This window comes from Hyposmocoma kahamanoa, unplaced genomic scaffold, assembly GCF_003589595.1.
Source record: "Hyposmocoma kahamanoa isolate Upper Pololo Valley unplaced genomic scaffold, ASM358959v1 76, whole genome shotgun sequence".
Taxonomy (NCBI): Eukaryota; Metazoa; Arthropoda; class Insecta; order Lepidoptera; family Cosmopterigidae; genus Hyposmocoma; species Hyposmocoma kahamanoa.
Window position 1 is genome coordinate 7,332,202 of NW_020653900.1, and position 15,258 is coordinate 7,347,459.

Below are 15,258 nucleotides of genomic sequence, written 5' to 3' on the forward strand. Positions count from 1 at the left end.
GCGTAGACGGAATCCCGCACTCATTTATTGTTAATTCTGGTTCTGCTTCTAAACTTTTTTTTCTTAGTATTATTTACAATATCTTCCTCTGGCACTCCCCCAAAGGACTGGAAAATACAGATAGCTGTTCCCATACCTGGAAAGCCTGGAAAATTATTTAACAACCCATCCGGATATCGACATTATGCTTTCTAACGACAGGTCCATTCCAAGTAGGTGAAGACGGTCGGCGATCGGTATTCATATATCACGAAAAGTCGGAGTCAGGTGAAAGGGACTCCGTTTAGTGGAGAAAAGACGCGCCTGTATTTTGGTAGCATTAAATTTGACATGATTGACATCGCCCCAATCGGAAACTGCCTTAAGTGTCAAATTCAAACGACTAACCATGGACTATCGACAAGGCTGGATTTCCTCTCCACTGACCCTTGCGTTGGTCAAGTACCTGTCCACAACTGTGCTGTCATCAGCATACCCAAAGGTACCTGAAATCAAGATATCGTTTATATGCAGCAGAAAGAGGGTTGCGGACAGTACAGAACCCTGAGGAACTCCGGTATCTATCGCCCGATGTTCGGAAGAGTTGCCTTTTAAGATCACTCGAATCAAACGTTCACTCAAGTAATCCGAAATCCAATTGCAAAGGTCAGTGGGAAGCCCGTAAGAGGAAAGCTTACTTAAAAGGCTTACGTGTCAGACCCTGTCAAAGGCCTTAGAAATGTCTAAAGACACTGCACTGGCTTCTTCGCCATGCTCTTCTATAGCCTCGCTCCATAAGTGAGAGACAAGAAGATCCGCAGTAGATCGCCCTCTTCGGAATCCGTACTGGTGATCACTGAGGAGATCGTTGTCTTCAAAGTACGACAGGAGACGGTTGTTAAGTACACGTCCCATAGTCTTGCAGAGTATGGAAGTGACTGAGATAGGTCTATAGTTGACAGGGTCAGCTCTGCTTCTTTTTTTAGGCACTGGTTGCACATTTGCAAGCTTCCACGACCTGGGAACTACACCAGTCTCAAAAGATCAAACGAGAGGTGATACAGGCGTGTGAGAATAGAAGACAACTCAGGCGCACAGTTACGCAGGACTATTGCTGGAATCCCATCTGGCCCGCTAGCTTTATGCACGTCTAGACTTCGCAGAGTTCTGAGTACCTCTTTTTGGCGTATGCGAACTGGCGCCATAGTGGATCCAGTCTGAGGTAAAGAAGGTGGTAGGTGTCCTGCGGCATCCAGACGCAAACTCTCTGCAAAGAGTGAGGCGAAGAGATTCGTCTTCTCTTCCGCAGTATGGGCCTGCGAGCTGTCTGGCCTCAGCAGAGATGGTAATGAGTGGCTACTAAAGTTTTTTTCTACCGCTTTGGCCAAGGATCAAAAGGGCTTGCTGTCTGCTGGAAAAGGGGCAAGCTTGGCCCCTACATGGCGCACATAGTCGAACTTGGCCCTGCGTAACACATTTTTGCTCTCCTTGGCGGCTTTATTAAAGGCTTTCTTCAGATTCCGAGTATTCGGAGCTTTGCATAGTCGAGCATCTGCCCAAGCTTGGTACGCAGACTGTTTTTGTGCTTCAGCACGACTACAGTCAGCGTTAAACCATGGACGAGCTTAGAATAAATTGGGTACATCGAAGTATGGTATATAATACTCCATGCCCAATCGCAAGACCTCAACTACAGCATCAGCTCAGCTCGACGAATCTTTTGAAGTAAAGCAAGCCTGTCAGGGATATGAAGCAAAAAAATGGCGCATTTTGTCCCAATCTGCTAACCTGTGTCGCCACACCTGTCTCGTACCACTGGGGCTTGATCGAGTGGGTATACTCCCCATACTCGCAAAAAGTCATTTACAATGCACTCATTCGCAAAAAGTCATTTACAACGCACTCATCATAAAGACTTCGTATTATCATAAGCGCTATGAGATCTCTTCCTTCTCTGAAATGCCCTTCAAATTGAATGCGTAAATTCTGCAATAAGAGGATAATTCCTTTCTGGATAGGTTTTTCTTCAAGATCATTCAGTTTGCTTCCTATCTCTACCTACTCGCTAAACAACAAACCCTGACTGAGTTAGTGTCCACCACCGTGTATTGGATCCACAAGCATGCTTTTAGTTTGGTTAAAAACTATCATACAATTTTCCGTCTTTCTTATGCAAGTTAAATCTGATTTTTGAGACCTCTTAATATGATGCTGTTATGCTTTGCCCTAACATTCTACTTGCCCCAGGTATTGTTGAAGCCTTTTCCTCAGTTAAATCCGATTTAAGTCTTGCCGAAAACAAATATTATAATGATTATTAAATCCTCCATATTTAATTGTTAATGATTTACACCATTAGATAAAAGTTTAATAAATAACACCACAAATTTCATTAAGTACATAATTACAGTTTCTGTCTGTGACTAAATTATAATTCACCATTAAGTAATGGATTTAAACGTATTATAAATGGCAGAATAATTAACAAAGGTACTTGTTTGACTATCCTGCGCTTACGAAAGCAGTGAACCTATACGAGAATTGTGTTGGTTAAAATTATAGTGTACAAAATTTAGAATATGAAAACTATCGTACTTCTGTGTAGTGTTATTTTGTCTTTATTTGTGTCAAGCTTAAGTATGTGTCCTTTTTACGTTGGAAATAATTAAAGCTATCAGCGCTAAAGTAGTGTAATCCATATATTAATTTTTATTCTTCTCTGAAATGATACTAAAGTATACCGACACTGGAAGGGAAAAACGTCTAAAGTGCATTTGCAAAATATTACAGGACAGCTATTAACAAATATAACTATAATTTTATTGGCTATGTAGAAAAACAGACAATTTCATCCTTTCCACATAACAAATATTTTTTTTTAAAGAGAGATTTTTAAATAAGTTTATTTTCTTACAAAAAATACTTTAAATCGCTCATCCGTAATGTTTTCCAAATGTAAATTACATGTACCTTTCCAGCGTTGATATAATTCGAAATATTTGGATGCTATTTTCATGTAAAAAAAATTCAATACTTAAATATTGGTTATATATAATTACTATAATATAAAAAAAACTTGGTTAATTTTAAATTCCCAATATCTTCTATATGCATCTCATGAGATTACATCCCTTTTGCGCTGATTATCTCAATTATAAAAAATGTATTCTACTAACTATGAGCAAGCATTTTTGGTGAAGCAATTTTGTTTACGAATAATTGTGATAAATTGATTTCTTTGATCTCATCATCACCATCTGACTTCACCCACTACACACTCAACATAGCCCCACGCTTAGGAAACCCTGTGTCGCGGGTGCTATGGACACACAGGCACCCACAAATTACACCCAAGTTCACGAGAGAAATAATGTAGGCCATACAAATATTTCTCCCGGCACAGGAATCGAACCTGGGACCTCTGCGTAGCAGTTCGGCATGGTAACCTTTTGGCCACGGAGGCAGTTTAAGGGATATAGACCACCAAGTTCTTGTACCACTCCCCACGGTCCTACGCTAGTCTCATTCAAGTTCGCCCCGCGATGCGACGCGATATCTCGCCGCTGCTGGACGCCTAACATTTCTGTACTCAGACCTTGGACGCCATCCAGTTATCGCCTTTCTCTATCTAGTACAACTAAATCATTATCTTATTTCTATTTAGTGCAATACTTACAAACGTTTAAGCGTTCTATTTGTTGTAGTTATTATTACTGTTATGAACATGGTGAGGCGTATTAATAACAGGCAATAATTAGCACCATAGATTTGAGAGTAACGGCAATTAAGTTGCTTTTCAAAATAAAATATATTTTTTAAATACTTAAAGACTTTTACCTAGTGACGAAACGAGCAAATTGTGCGCCTGGTGTTAAGCAGTACGCCTGTCCATAGCAGTTGCAGTGCCATTCAGTGCGCTTTTAAATCACAAACATCTAAGGGGTACTGCCACTGTGCCCGTCACCCAGAGATATAAAGTTGACAAGTCCTATGTGCCTGTAATTTTATCAGCACCCTTTACCCTTACCCAAATAGAAACACGGTAATGTGAGCATTACTGCTTAGAGGCAGAAATAGATAAAGTGGCAGTACTTACCTGGACGAACTCTTGTTATATCCGAAATTACATGGGTTTAAATATAAAATGATATCGCTGAGTCTCCCATTGCTACCATTGCATATTGAAAATACGTGTAACCAGGCATGCGCGGAGCAGGCAGTTCGAATTGGATTTGCATGAGGCACAGACCTCTTTATGAGAATAAAGTGAAGTGTTTCAAAAATAGTTTTTAAAAAAAAAGGTTTTTTCTGACCCGTTGTGGTATCAGAAGTGGGATTAGAAGCAGTGTTGTCAGAAGTGGGATTACCAGTGTTGATACCGTCGTCATTCTTCGAACACTGGTATTGTAGGCAGGCAGGGTGGAGGCGGCTAGTGCAGTGAGGATTCCATCGCTGCACTAGGTTCCTTCGCGTTTGGATACCACTTTCCACTTAACATCAGGTGGAGTGGAGTCATTTGCCTGTCAGGTATAAAAAAAAATAAAAAAAATAAAAAATGCGTGAAAAACGAACAATTTAACAAACAATAAGTGCGTAGTGCCAACTCGACTCCGGAGCGTGAGCTATCTATCTCCGCTTCGTCAAAACGCAACCTCCTGTGGTCAAGTCGCGACAGTCAGCCTTACTCTGTGTAAGCATACCGACCAGCTTCCAAGAGTCCCATATCTTCACTCTATCGGCGCAATGATCGCGCCGCCGTTACCGCATCCTGCTACCGCCGTCACGAAAACCGTTCTTGCTGCTGCCGGCCTGTTGGCGTGCCGCCCTTATCATCGCCACCACTGCAACCTTACTTGCTACGTTGGTCGTCGTTCCTGCCATTGATCGCATTTCCTAACGCGCCACTACTCCTCTCCTGTAACGAGCTGTTCCAGTTCCCGGGGATGCAGTTACGCCTCTTCGTGATCGTGCTAAATCTGTAAGTGGAACATTCCATTGTACTGTCATTGCTACAATTCTCTTATTAAGTGTCAATCGATAACATACTTACCATTTCCTTTCTACTTCTAAACCCTGACCTACATAATTACCTGAATATTCAAAAAAATATTTACCTTGTCTTTATGCCAATTTTTGTAACTATAACTATTTTAACTATTTCTTAGTTATATGTACAATTCTTATAATTACTCATTTTTTATTACCATTATTAACAAAAACGTAATGTCTACCAAAATAAAGAAAGTTTGAATCTTGCTCAGAAACTTTAGGTACTTTTCAAATGGATTTTATATTACATTTAAATACCTATACATATAAATTTCATGTTGTTAACTATGACGTAAACTTAGAATATTACAGAATTATCGATAGTTTCTTTTTTGGAAATTTTAAAGCAAGCATCAACTATGACTCAAATAAATTATTAAATTCAACTCAAATTATTAAATATTTATGGACAAATTCTGGACATTAACTATATCCAGTCAACACATGTTATTCCCGCTCAAAGCGAAGCCGTAATCGAGTGCGCGGTGTCTAATTTCTCGCACGAGCTTTACCAAAACAATGAAGATCTATTATTAGACCATTGCATAACTGAGGGTGTCTATGTTGCAAATTGTATTGTTCTTATTAAACTAAACAGACGAGTAAACGTAACGTTTTTATCGACCTCATCGGTCCACTTCCTGAAACTCACGAGTATAAGTACAAATTTATTCTCACCTTAAAAGACGATTTCACCAAGTTCTCTCAAGCGTATCCGATGCAATCTTGTTCCGCTGAAGAAACAGCTAAGTCACTAGTATTTTATATTTCTCATATGGGCATCCGCAAAGTTATTATTTCTGATCAAGGTACAAACTTTTACTCTGACGTTTTCAGAAAACTAAAAAAATTATTTAACATCAAACGCATCTTTGCATCTCCTTATCATCCCCAAACATGTGGAGCCCTCGAGAGGAACCACTCTACTCTCAAAGACTATTTAAGGTCATATATCGGGGAGAATCAACACACTTGGGGTCTTTATATCCCTAGTCATTCCAATGTGCATAGCACAAAAGGTTATTCACCCTTAGAATTACTATACGGCTACAAGCCCTACTTACCTTCCAGCATTGGTATTCTCTCTACTCTATTGGTACTCTATTACAGTCGTCAGAAAGCCCTTCTAAATATACAGTCTTCTAAACAAAAATGTAAAACGCACTATGATTCACATATCAAGCCTCTATCTTATAACGCTGGAAACATGGTATATGTCCGCTGCCACAACAAAAAAAACAAAGCCTTATCACCGGTGTGGAAAGCTCCGTACAGAATAATAAAATTAAATGATAATCATTCGGTCACCTTACTTATTAATCGCAAACACGTACGTCATCACTATGATGAAATCAAACCCGCAAGCGACAAGTAATAATCGTAATGTAATAGCTGACTAGCGCTTATTATCTATTTCAGATGGACGTTACCGTCAAGCACGTGTCAATATAAATAAATAAATAAATAAATAACGCACACACTCAACATAGCCCCACACTAGGGAAACCCTGTGTCGCGGGTGATATGGACACACACATAGACAACCACAAATTACACCCAAACTCACGAGAGAAATAAATGTAGGCCATACAAACATTTCTCCCGGCCCGGGAATCGAACCTGGGACCTCTGCGTGGCAGTCCGGCATGGTAACCGTTCGGCCACGGAGGCAGTTAAAATATGTAACGTAAATAACCAGCATTCCGGGTCTTTACTTTGATAAGCTTTTAGATGTTAAGTTTACTAATAACGATTGGAACATTATCGCATAAATAGATGTAAGTCATGTACAACCAACCTAATTTAGAGAATGTCGAATTATTATTTGAAAAATTAAGTGTATTCTGTACCTCTAAAATACAAACTGCTGGCACCAATTCACTCTGTGCGCTAAGAAATCAACATCTTATAAATATAAACAAATTCTAGTCTGTATCCTATGTATTAGAAAATGAAAAACCTAATAAGCGGTTCAAAAGAAGTTTCTTTCATTTAGGTGACTCAGTATTAAAAACCTTCTTCGGTACCTTAGATTCCGAGGACAGAACTAAACTTTCAAAAGCCATCAACGACTCACAGATGGATGAAAAACATCTTGCCCGTCTCATGAAAGATAATATTCACGTTATCAAATCTACCATTTCGTCTTTTAACAATTCTATATCTAAATTAGATGAAAATGAAAAACATCTCTTGAAGAATATGGAAACCTTAATTACAGTTTCCAACTCAAATGACAAGTTAGAAATTAAGTCTTTAATTACTACCCTAATAAGTTCTTTTGATGCAATTATTTTAACCTTATCTTTTGATATTGATGACATTAATAACGCTGCTCTATTCGCAAAACTCAATGTCTTACATCCGACCGTGCTTAGTCCTCATCAATTGTATAACCAATTAGATAAAAATAGAAATAACCTTCCTAGCCATTACGAACTACCTATATCGTTAACTTTAAGAAACATACAAAAGATAGTTGATATTTCCAAACTAATTTGTTATTATCACTTAAATAAAATAATAATAGTCATTAAGATTCCTCTCGTACTTCCACAAATCCATAACTTATATAATATAATCCCATTGCCCATTCCTTATGACGTATCGAAACCTGACACTTGTCTTATCGAGACCAGTAGCTCACACGTAGCAATCACAGCTGATCGCATGTTCTACTCACCGATAAATGACGTCAACAAGTGCAAGGTTATCAGTGCGAAAAATGTTATGTGTGCGTACTTTCAAATGTGTTTTCAGGGATCGCCAATCCCACGTGCGAAACGACTCTTTTAAATGAAGTGGTTAATAAGCTTCCAGAAATATACGTGACGAAATTGATACACGGTTTAATCGATTTATTTCAAAAGCTATCTTTTAATCGCTTTGCTTATGTCCAGAAGGAACCAGGGAAGTGCCATATAACTTGTGACAACAGAGATGTAAGTTCAGATGTCATTTTATTCGGGACTGGCATCTTAGGACTGCCTAAAATTTGTAAAGCGTTTTTTAAAACCTTACAGCTCACCGCCATAGGCGAAACGTTAATCGGTGTTGTAACAAATAAAATATCCAAGTTTAATACCGTACAAGATGACTGTTGTAACAGGTCAAGGTTAAACAAAACCTTAAACTGATTACCATATTCTAAATTAAATAACTTAGATTCATTAACTCCATCTTAACTCTTTTGAAGAAGACTTAATAAATTAGAAAATCTTTCTCATTTTGATATGGCACTCACTATTATGTCCCTAAGTTTCAATAATTAGTATCTTAATTTTAATATTAATGATTAGGGGTTAAAGTATGAAATTGCCGTTTTATTGCAATAGGTTCTTTGAATTTTCATAGAATCTTCATGGTTTGAGGTTTTCGAATGAAACTTTTTTCAAATGGTTTCTGTGATTTTTTTTTTTAAATTTGAAACATTTGAATATCGACTTTCAATTGTTTTTGTTATTCAATTTAGACAAGAAAGATGGATACTGCGAAAATTCGAGTGATTTTTGAATACGAGTTCCGACGCGGAACTAACGCGGCAGAAACAGCCCGCAATATCAATGCTGCGTTTGGAGAGGGGTCTACTAATGAACGCACCGTGCGATTTTGGTTTAAACGCTTTCGTGATGGAAATTTCGACTTAAAGAACGAGTCACGAGGAAGACCGCCCACACAGCTGAATAACGATGAATTAAGAGAGATAGTGGAAGCCGATCCTAGTCAAACTACCCAGGAATTAGCGGCATGGTTTAACGTTACCTTACCCACAATATTGACTCACTTGCGTCAAATCAATAAAATAAAAAAATACGAAAAATGGGTGCCTCATGGTTTGACTGATCTGCAGAAAGAAACGCGTGTTGAAACTTGTGTTGCCTTGTTGAACCGGTACAGAAATGAAGGAATATTGGATCGAATTGTAACATGTGATGAAAAGTGGATTCTTTATGATAACCGGAAAAGAAAAATGCAATGGCTGACCCCAGGTCAAATGCCACAACAGTGTCCTAAAGCAAAACTTACCAATAAAAAGGTAATGGTAACTGTTTGGTGGTCTCAGCATGGTGTTATTCACTATAGTTTTCTCCGATCTGGTCAAGCAATAACGGCAGATGTCTATTGTGCCGAACTCCGAACCATGTTGACAAAACTAGCAGTAAAACAGCCCCGACTCATGAATCGATCTTCACCATTATTGCTCCACGACAACGCGAGACCTCACACAGCACGAGAAACCATTTTGACCCTTCAGGAACTGCAGTTAGAAACCATTCGTCATCCTCCGTATTCACCAGACCTTGCTCCAACGGACTACCATTTTTTTCGTGATTTGGACAATTATCTACGTGACAAGAAGTTTTCTTCCCAGGAGGCAGTACAGAATGCTTTCACACAGTTTGTGCAGTCTAGATCGTCGGAGTTCTATCGCAAAGGCATTAACAACCTTCCCATTAGATGGCAGCAATGTATAGATGGCAACTATTTTGATTAAATAAATTTGTTAAAAATAAAAAAAATAAACAATTTAGATTTTCAGTACAAATCGGCAATTTCATACTTTAACCCCTATTATATATATATTGTATAAATGTCGCAAGGCCCTTTTTAAGTCTAATTCGTCTTGCTGCATACAAATATTCAATCAATGTCATAACTCTAAAACTAACTCTAATCCTATATTGTATATGATGGTCTATACTTTATGGAGATTCACGGAGATCCTTAGAAGGAAATTATTCTGAGGCTTTAGAGGAGGCTGCGCAAATAACTACAACCCCTACTAAAAGAAACATTGTTCTTTCTAAATATCATAACAATTAACGAAATTTAATAAAATTGTATACTCTAATATTTTCTAATCTTTAGTTCTAATCTTTTTCAGTTCTTAGTATCTTTAGTTAATTTCCTCATAATTAGTTTCAGTTCTAATGAATGTAACTCGTATGTATACTGTCTGCCAAATGGAAATCCAATTACGACTCATCTCGCGTTGATCTTGAAATCTCTCATCACTTTGAGATGTGACGATCGATCTTAACGGGGGGTTGTTATATCCGAAATTATATGGGTTAAAATATAAAATAAAACCGCTAAGTTTCCCATTATATTTACGTCAATGCAATAGGAAACCGAAAATGCGTGCAACCGGGCATGCGCGGAGCAGGCAGATGGAACTGGATTTGCATGAGGCATAGACCTCTTTCTGAGAATAAAGTTAAGTGTTTTAAAAATAGTTTTTTTTTAAACTTTGCTGACCCGCCCCGTAACAGAACTCTCCTGCTATTAAAATCATTTTCAGATACCATCCGATTTCGACCTGACTATAAATACTATAAAGAAATCGAGGGATTCCTTAAGTATCACGAAATACCAGCTAACTGGCGAGAGGCAAGATTGAGATGTCATCTGGAAGGTAAATCATTTCTCTAATTACGTCATAATATAACAATAAAAGATGCAGTCTTTTAAATAAACAAACTTTGTTATTCCGTTTGTGTTAGTACCTACACATGTAGGTTTTTTATGATATCAAGTGACGCGACGAACAAGTTTCGTGTGCCTGGTGGTGACCACATAGAGCTTTCAATTACAAAGACCTTTTTGGCATAGTAAATTTTTTTGGTCAAGCGCGAGTTGTCCATAAAAATGAATAAAATTGATTTGTATAGAGCTGATCGACTTAGTTGCATGTAAGAATAATTTCATTAATCATTAAAAAAATGTTGTAAATTTGGTACCCGGTACCCGAGCGAGACGTCCTCGAGGCAGACCACGTGCTAGATGGTCAGACGATGTCGTCGGGGTGGCCCGAAGATTGTGGATGAGATTCGCACAGGACCGATTGAGCAGGCGTACAAAAGAGGAGGCCTATACCCAGCAATGTGTGTTAACGGGCTGAGATGGTATTGATGATATGAAAAAAACATTATATTAAATTTGACCAACTTTTGCTGTCCTGGTTTTTTCTCCCAATACAAGAACTAATCTTTACATGAAATTGAGTCGATCAGCACTAAAAAAAATAGGTAATTAATTTTATTTATTTTTATGGACAACACACGCTTGACCAAAAAATTTACTATACCAAAATTGTTTTCACAAAAAAAGGCTGGATGCTTCCTAAGACAGTTTCCTTGTATCTCCTATATTTTTGGATTCCCTCATACCGTCCCACTTAAAAAAACACATTGTTTATGGACCTGTCGCCCAGTTTGAAGTTCGGCATATAGGTACATAGAATACAAGGCCAAAAATGCAGCCAGGAAGCTCGGCATTCTATTCAAGGTGAGGAGTTACTTCACACCGGCACAGTTGCTTCAGCTGTACCAAACACAAGGCCGGTCGTGTATGGAGTACTGCTGCCACTTTTGGGATGGCTCTGCTAAATACCGACTGGCCGCTTGGATTCTATTGACAACCTTGACAAGGCAAGAGGCTTATAGGTGAGTCAGAATCAGTAGAGGCAAAACTGTAGTGCCTTGAACACCGCCCTAAAGTTGCCTGCTTACCGGTATTCTGCAGAATATATCACAGAGAGTGGGCGATGGATTTGCACGATTTTATTCCGCCTTCCCCTTTCCATCACCAGGGAACTAGACGTAAGCTTGGGCTCCACCCCAGTACTCTTATAGATTTCTCATAAATGGCGCTACAGCTAAAAAGTCGTTGAAAACCAAATACAAAAGATCCAACAAACCAGCACATAGAGAAAGAACTTCGTGAGGTCCGCTGATTCGTTTCATGACTTAGTTGGCATAGCGTCTGGCACGGTTTGCTAGAAGACGTCGGTTCAAATCCGGCCGGAATGAAGAAATGTTTTCTAAGCGTTCGATCTTTGTATTAATAATTACAATAAATAAAATGTTTATCTATCTGTCCATCTTGTGTTCTTTTACATGGTGATGTGAATTTAGAACATTCCTATTAAGGTGACTTTTTTGTGACCGCGTTATAAATTTTGTTATTTTTACAGGATCAAAACTAGCGACTCCTCTGAATTCAGAACTCAAAAATGTAATGTTAACGTTTGCAACGAACAGTGTATATGGAATTTATACGGGTCTTCACTATATATTCTCTAGAGGCGACTATTTTTCCGTGGAAGGTACAATTTGGCACAAAAATATTATCGTCCATCTGTCGGAGCTATTTTATACTACGCAACTTTATACTGTAATTTGGATTTTATGTCGTTTAGGTGTTCCTCTTGCTAAGATTCCTCAGGACTGGAATAAAGGCGAGCCCGACAACCGTAATGATGAAGAAGGTTGCATAATAATGAAGGCTGATGGAAATGGCTCTTTCTCTGACAGGAATTGTACAAGAACTTTCCCGTACGTATGTTATAAGAAGGATGCCCCTGGCTTAAAACTGAATGTGTGCAACACTTGGGATTCATGTAAGTGAATGTTGTCTAATAATGCATAGACTAAATGTGACAAATCTTTTAATATAATTTACTTCAACTTCCAACCGAGAAGCGAATGGCGTAACGAACTGGACGCCTACGATAAAGCTTGGGTCCAGGGGGGCTACTATGAGCTATAAGCCTGTTCATGTTCCTTGCAATTCACTTGACGTGGTAAAACTGAGTTGCTTAAATTCGTATCATGACCTACACAAAGTTGAACGGGAATGTCATGACAAGATGATGAGTTTTACTTTTTAAACGTTAATTATTGTCTCTGGCTGGCTAGCTAACAGCGAGATGGAACTACATACTAAATCATATCAAAGAAATAGACAGATGAACTATCCTGGAAGCGTTCAAGCACTATTAACCGATTGTGTTGAAAATGAGAATAATTAATTTTTTTTATTAATTTTATTATTGATTATACTTACTACCTTGTTTTGTAATATCAGCAACTTTTCAATCATACTTTACAATTCGTCGTACGAGAAAATGACATGTTATGCCTAGTTATTATCATTGAAATGAATAAGGTGAGTTTGTAATTTTATAACAAAATTGGAACGTATCTTGTGTTCGTACATTTTCATTGATTGCATTAAAGTAAAATTTGGCACTATTTATAATAATAGTAACGCACACACTCAACATAGCCCCGCACCAGGGAAACCCTGTGTCGCGGATACCATGAACACACACATAGACAGCCACAAATTATACCCACGTTACCCACACACAAGAGAAATAAATGTAGGCCATACGAATATTTCTCCCGGTCCGGGAATCGAACCTGGGACCTCTGCGTGGCAGTCCGGCATGGCAACCGTTCGGCCACGGAGGCAGTTTAAAAGTTATTTTACGATTTTCGGTCAATAAAATTATTAAAATGATTAAAATTCCATTTAAAAATTGCAACAACATTCATATCAATAGTTTATCAACAATCCTTTAAAGATTGGGAACTCGAACTAAAATTTTCAAATAACGCTGAATAGTATTTATTTATTGACAATTGGCTATATAGCTGAAGATAACAAATAATTATGAAACATAAAATACAATAAAACTTAAATGAAATTTCTTAAAAATGTAACAAAATCTAAAAAAGTTAGTCACGGAGTAACTTTTTTTGAATTGCTTATGGCACGTCGTGATACAATTTTGCTCTGAAAGAAAAGGTGATCGGATTTCGAATGGGGAACGTAAACTTCATGGACAGTAAATTGTTTTTGTGAGGTCATAATACGAATTCGATAGACAATTCAACTTACAGGCTTAAATAGGTTTGCTCTAAGAGCTCATACTAGGCCCCCAGTTAGCTCAGGATCAGGAGTGGGATACATCAGGCTAATTGTAATTGCAAATTCCGTTTCAAAACAATCTTCAAAAAGCATGTCATTACTAAACATGCGACTGTACATGCACTTTTTATACGTATACCAACATTTTAGAAAAAATATTTTAGCAAAGGTAACGTAATGGGAATGTAATGTCGGTACTCGTAATGTACTTTCATTTTCTACAATTCTATAATGATGTTTGTAGGAATCATCTTCTTCAGTTTAATATACTTTATTAGGATCTCACGTTTTGATGATTTTCTGCACTTTCAGCTTACTTTCTGGATGATAGAACCGGCAGTTGTTACAAGTTCCATCAGTTCCCTCGTACCTGGCCTCGAGCTTATATGACCTGTGCTGCCGAAAACGCATATCTTGCAGTCATCAACTCTGAAGCCGAAGGAAAGGCGTTGGGTGAATTGTTCTTGAAAAAGGGAAAACCTTTGCCGTATTCTGGTCAATACTACTGGGATACCGCCCATATTGGATTCCATGATTGGGGCGAACATGGCGGACAATGGATTACTATTCATGGTATGATATACTATTATATGATATTCAATAAACTAATACTTACCAACATACAGAGTCAATCCAATAATGCAGAAAATTCTCGTCTTCGTTATTTGTGTAGCAACATGATTAATTGTCTTTACCTAGAAATCCTACCAGCTACTAGAACTCTCGGTTCTTCCTTTATTTGTGAGTTGAGCTCTTTTCATATTACCTAGTTACTACATACAATTGGTTTCCTTTTTAGAGTAAGAAAATATTGCCCACAAATTGTATTGCTAACCATGCAAAACGCCACTTCATAATATCGTGATAATATTCATTTGTGAAATTACTACTCTAGTTTGTATAATAATATTTTTCAATATTTATTATAAGTACTTTTTGCAGGTGACAACCTTAAAGATGCTGGCTACGACAAGTTCCAACCTGGAGAGCCCAATAACTACAGTATCAATTTCATGAATAGTATTATGTACCAGTTTTGCGGCGGGATAACTAAAGTAGGCACACTGGACGATATGTGGTGCGAACGCCGAGCGCAATTCATTTGTGAAAAGGACGTGAGCGTCAAGGACTTATTGTATGTTGATGAAGATTGATTTTTCATTTTCATTTAAGGTTGAACCCCACTTTTTAGCATGCTTCTGCATGCTGTATATAAAATTTATATTGAATATAGATCCGATGCTAATACGTGCGTTTTTTTTAAATTTATAACGTTTAAAACAGTGGCTATGAAAGAATATCAGCGAAGGTTATTCTCCGAGGACATTTATACATCGATAATTGTCGGTATAAATATTAATTGATATTGACGTTTATAAAATTAATTGAAACAACAAAATGCCAACTCTAGCAATATCGTGCTATGTGTTTGTATCAGAGAAGTATCTAAACTCGTCAAATGTCAATTAAAAAAAGTGACAAATCAAATACATTTCCCAAAGATTTTTCTTC

The 15,258-nt window shown here is 37.8% G+C and overlaps 1 protein-coding gene across 2 annotated transcripts; it reads left to right on the forward strand.

Moving 5' to 3' along the window:
• Nucleotides 1-2,489: 2,489 nt before the first annotated feature.
• Nucleotides 2,490-14,984, forward strand: LOC113232403. 2 transcript variants are annotated; one of them, XM_026467109.1, is made up of 6 exons: nucleotides 2,490-2,616; nucleotides 10,331-10,444; nucleotides 12,005-12,136; nucleotides 12,230-12,430; nucleotides 14,059-14,319; nucleotides 14,689-14,984. In XM_026467109.1, the coding sequence occupies exons 1-6, from the start codon at nucleotides 2,559-2,561 to the stop codon at nucleotides 14,898-14,900; spliced, it is 978 nt and encodes a 325-aa protein (XP_026322894.1). In that variant the 5' UTR covers nucleotides 2,490-2,558; the 3' UTR covers nucleotides 14,901-14,984. The 2 variants fall into 2 exon arrangements, with proteins under 2 accessions (XP_026322894.1, XP_026322893.1); XM_026467108.1 differs by lacking the exon at nucleotides 2,490-2,616 and having other exon boundaries at nucleotides 10,123-10,444.
• The last annotated feature ends 274 nt before the right edge of the window (nucleotides 14,985-15,258 follow it).

Coding starts and splice junctions, on each gene's coding strand:
- LOC113232403 (XM_026467108.1), top strand. CDS start 10,183: ATGCGCGGAGCAGGCAGATGGAACTGGATTTGCATGAGGCATAGACCT. Junction 10,445..12,004: donor ATTGAGATGTCATCTGGAAG/GTAAATCATTTC, acceptor TTATTTTTACAG/GATCAAAACTAGCGACTCCT. Junction 12,137..12,229: donor CGACTATTTTTCCGTGGAAG/GTACAATTTGGC, acceptor TATGTCGTTTAG/GTGTTCCTCTTGCTAAGATT.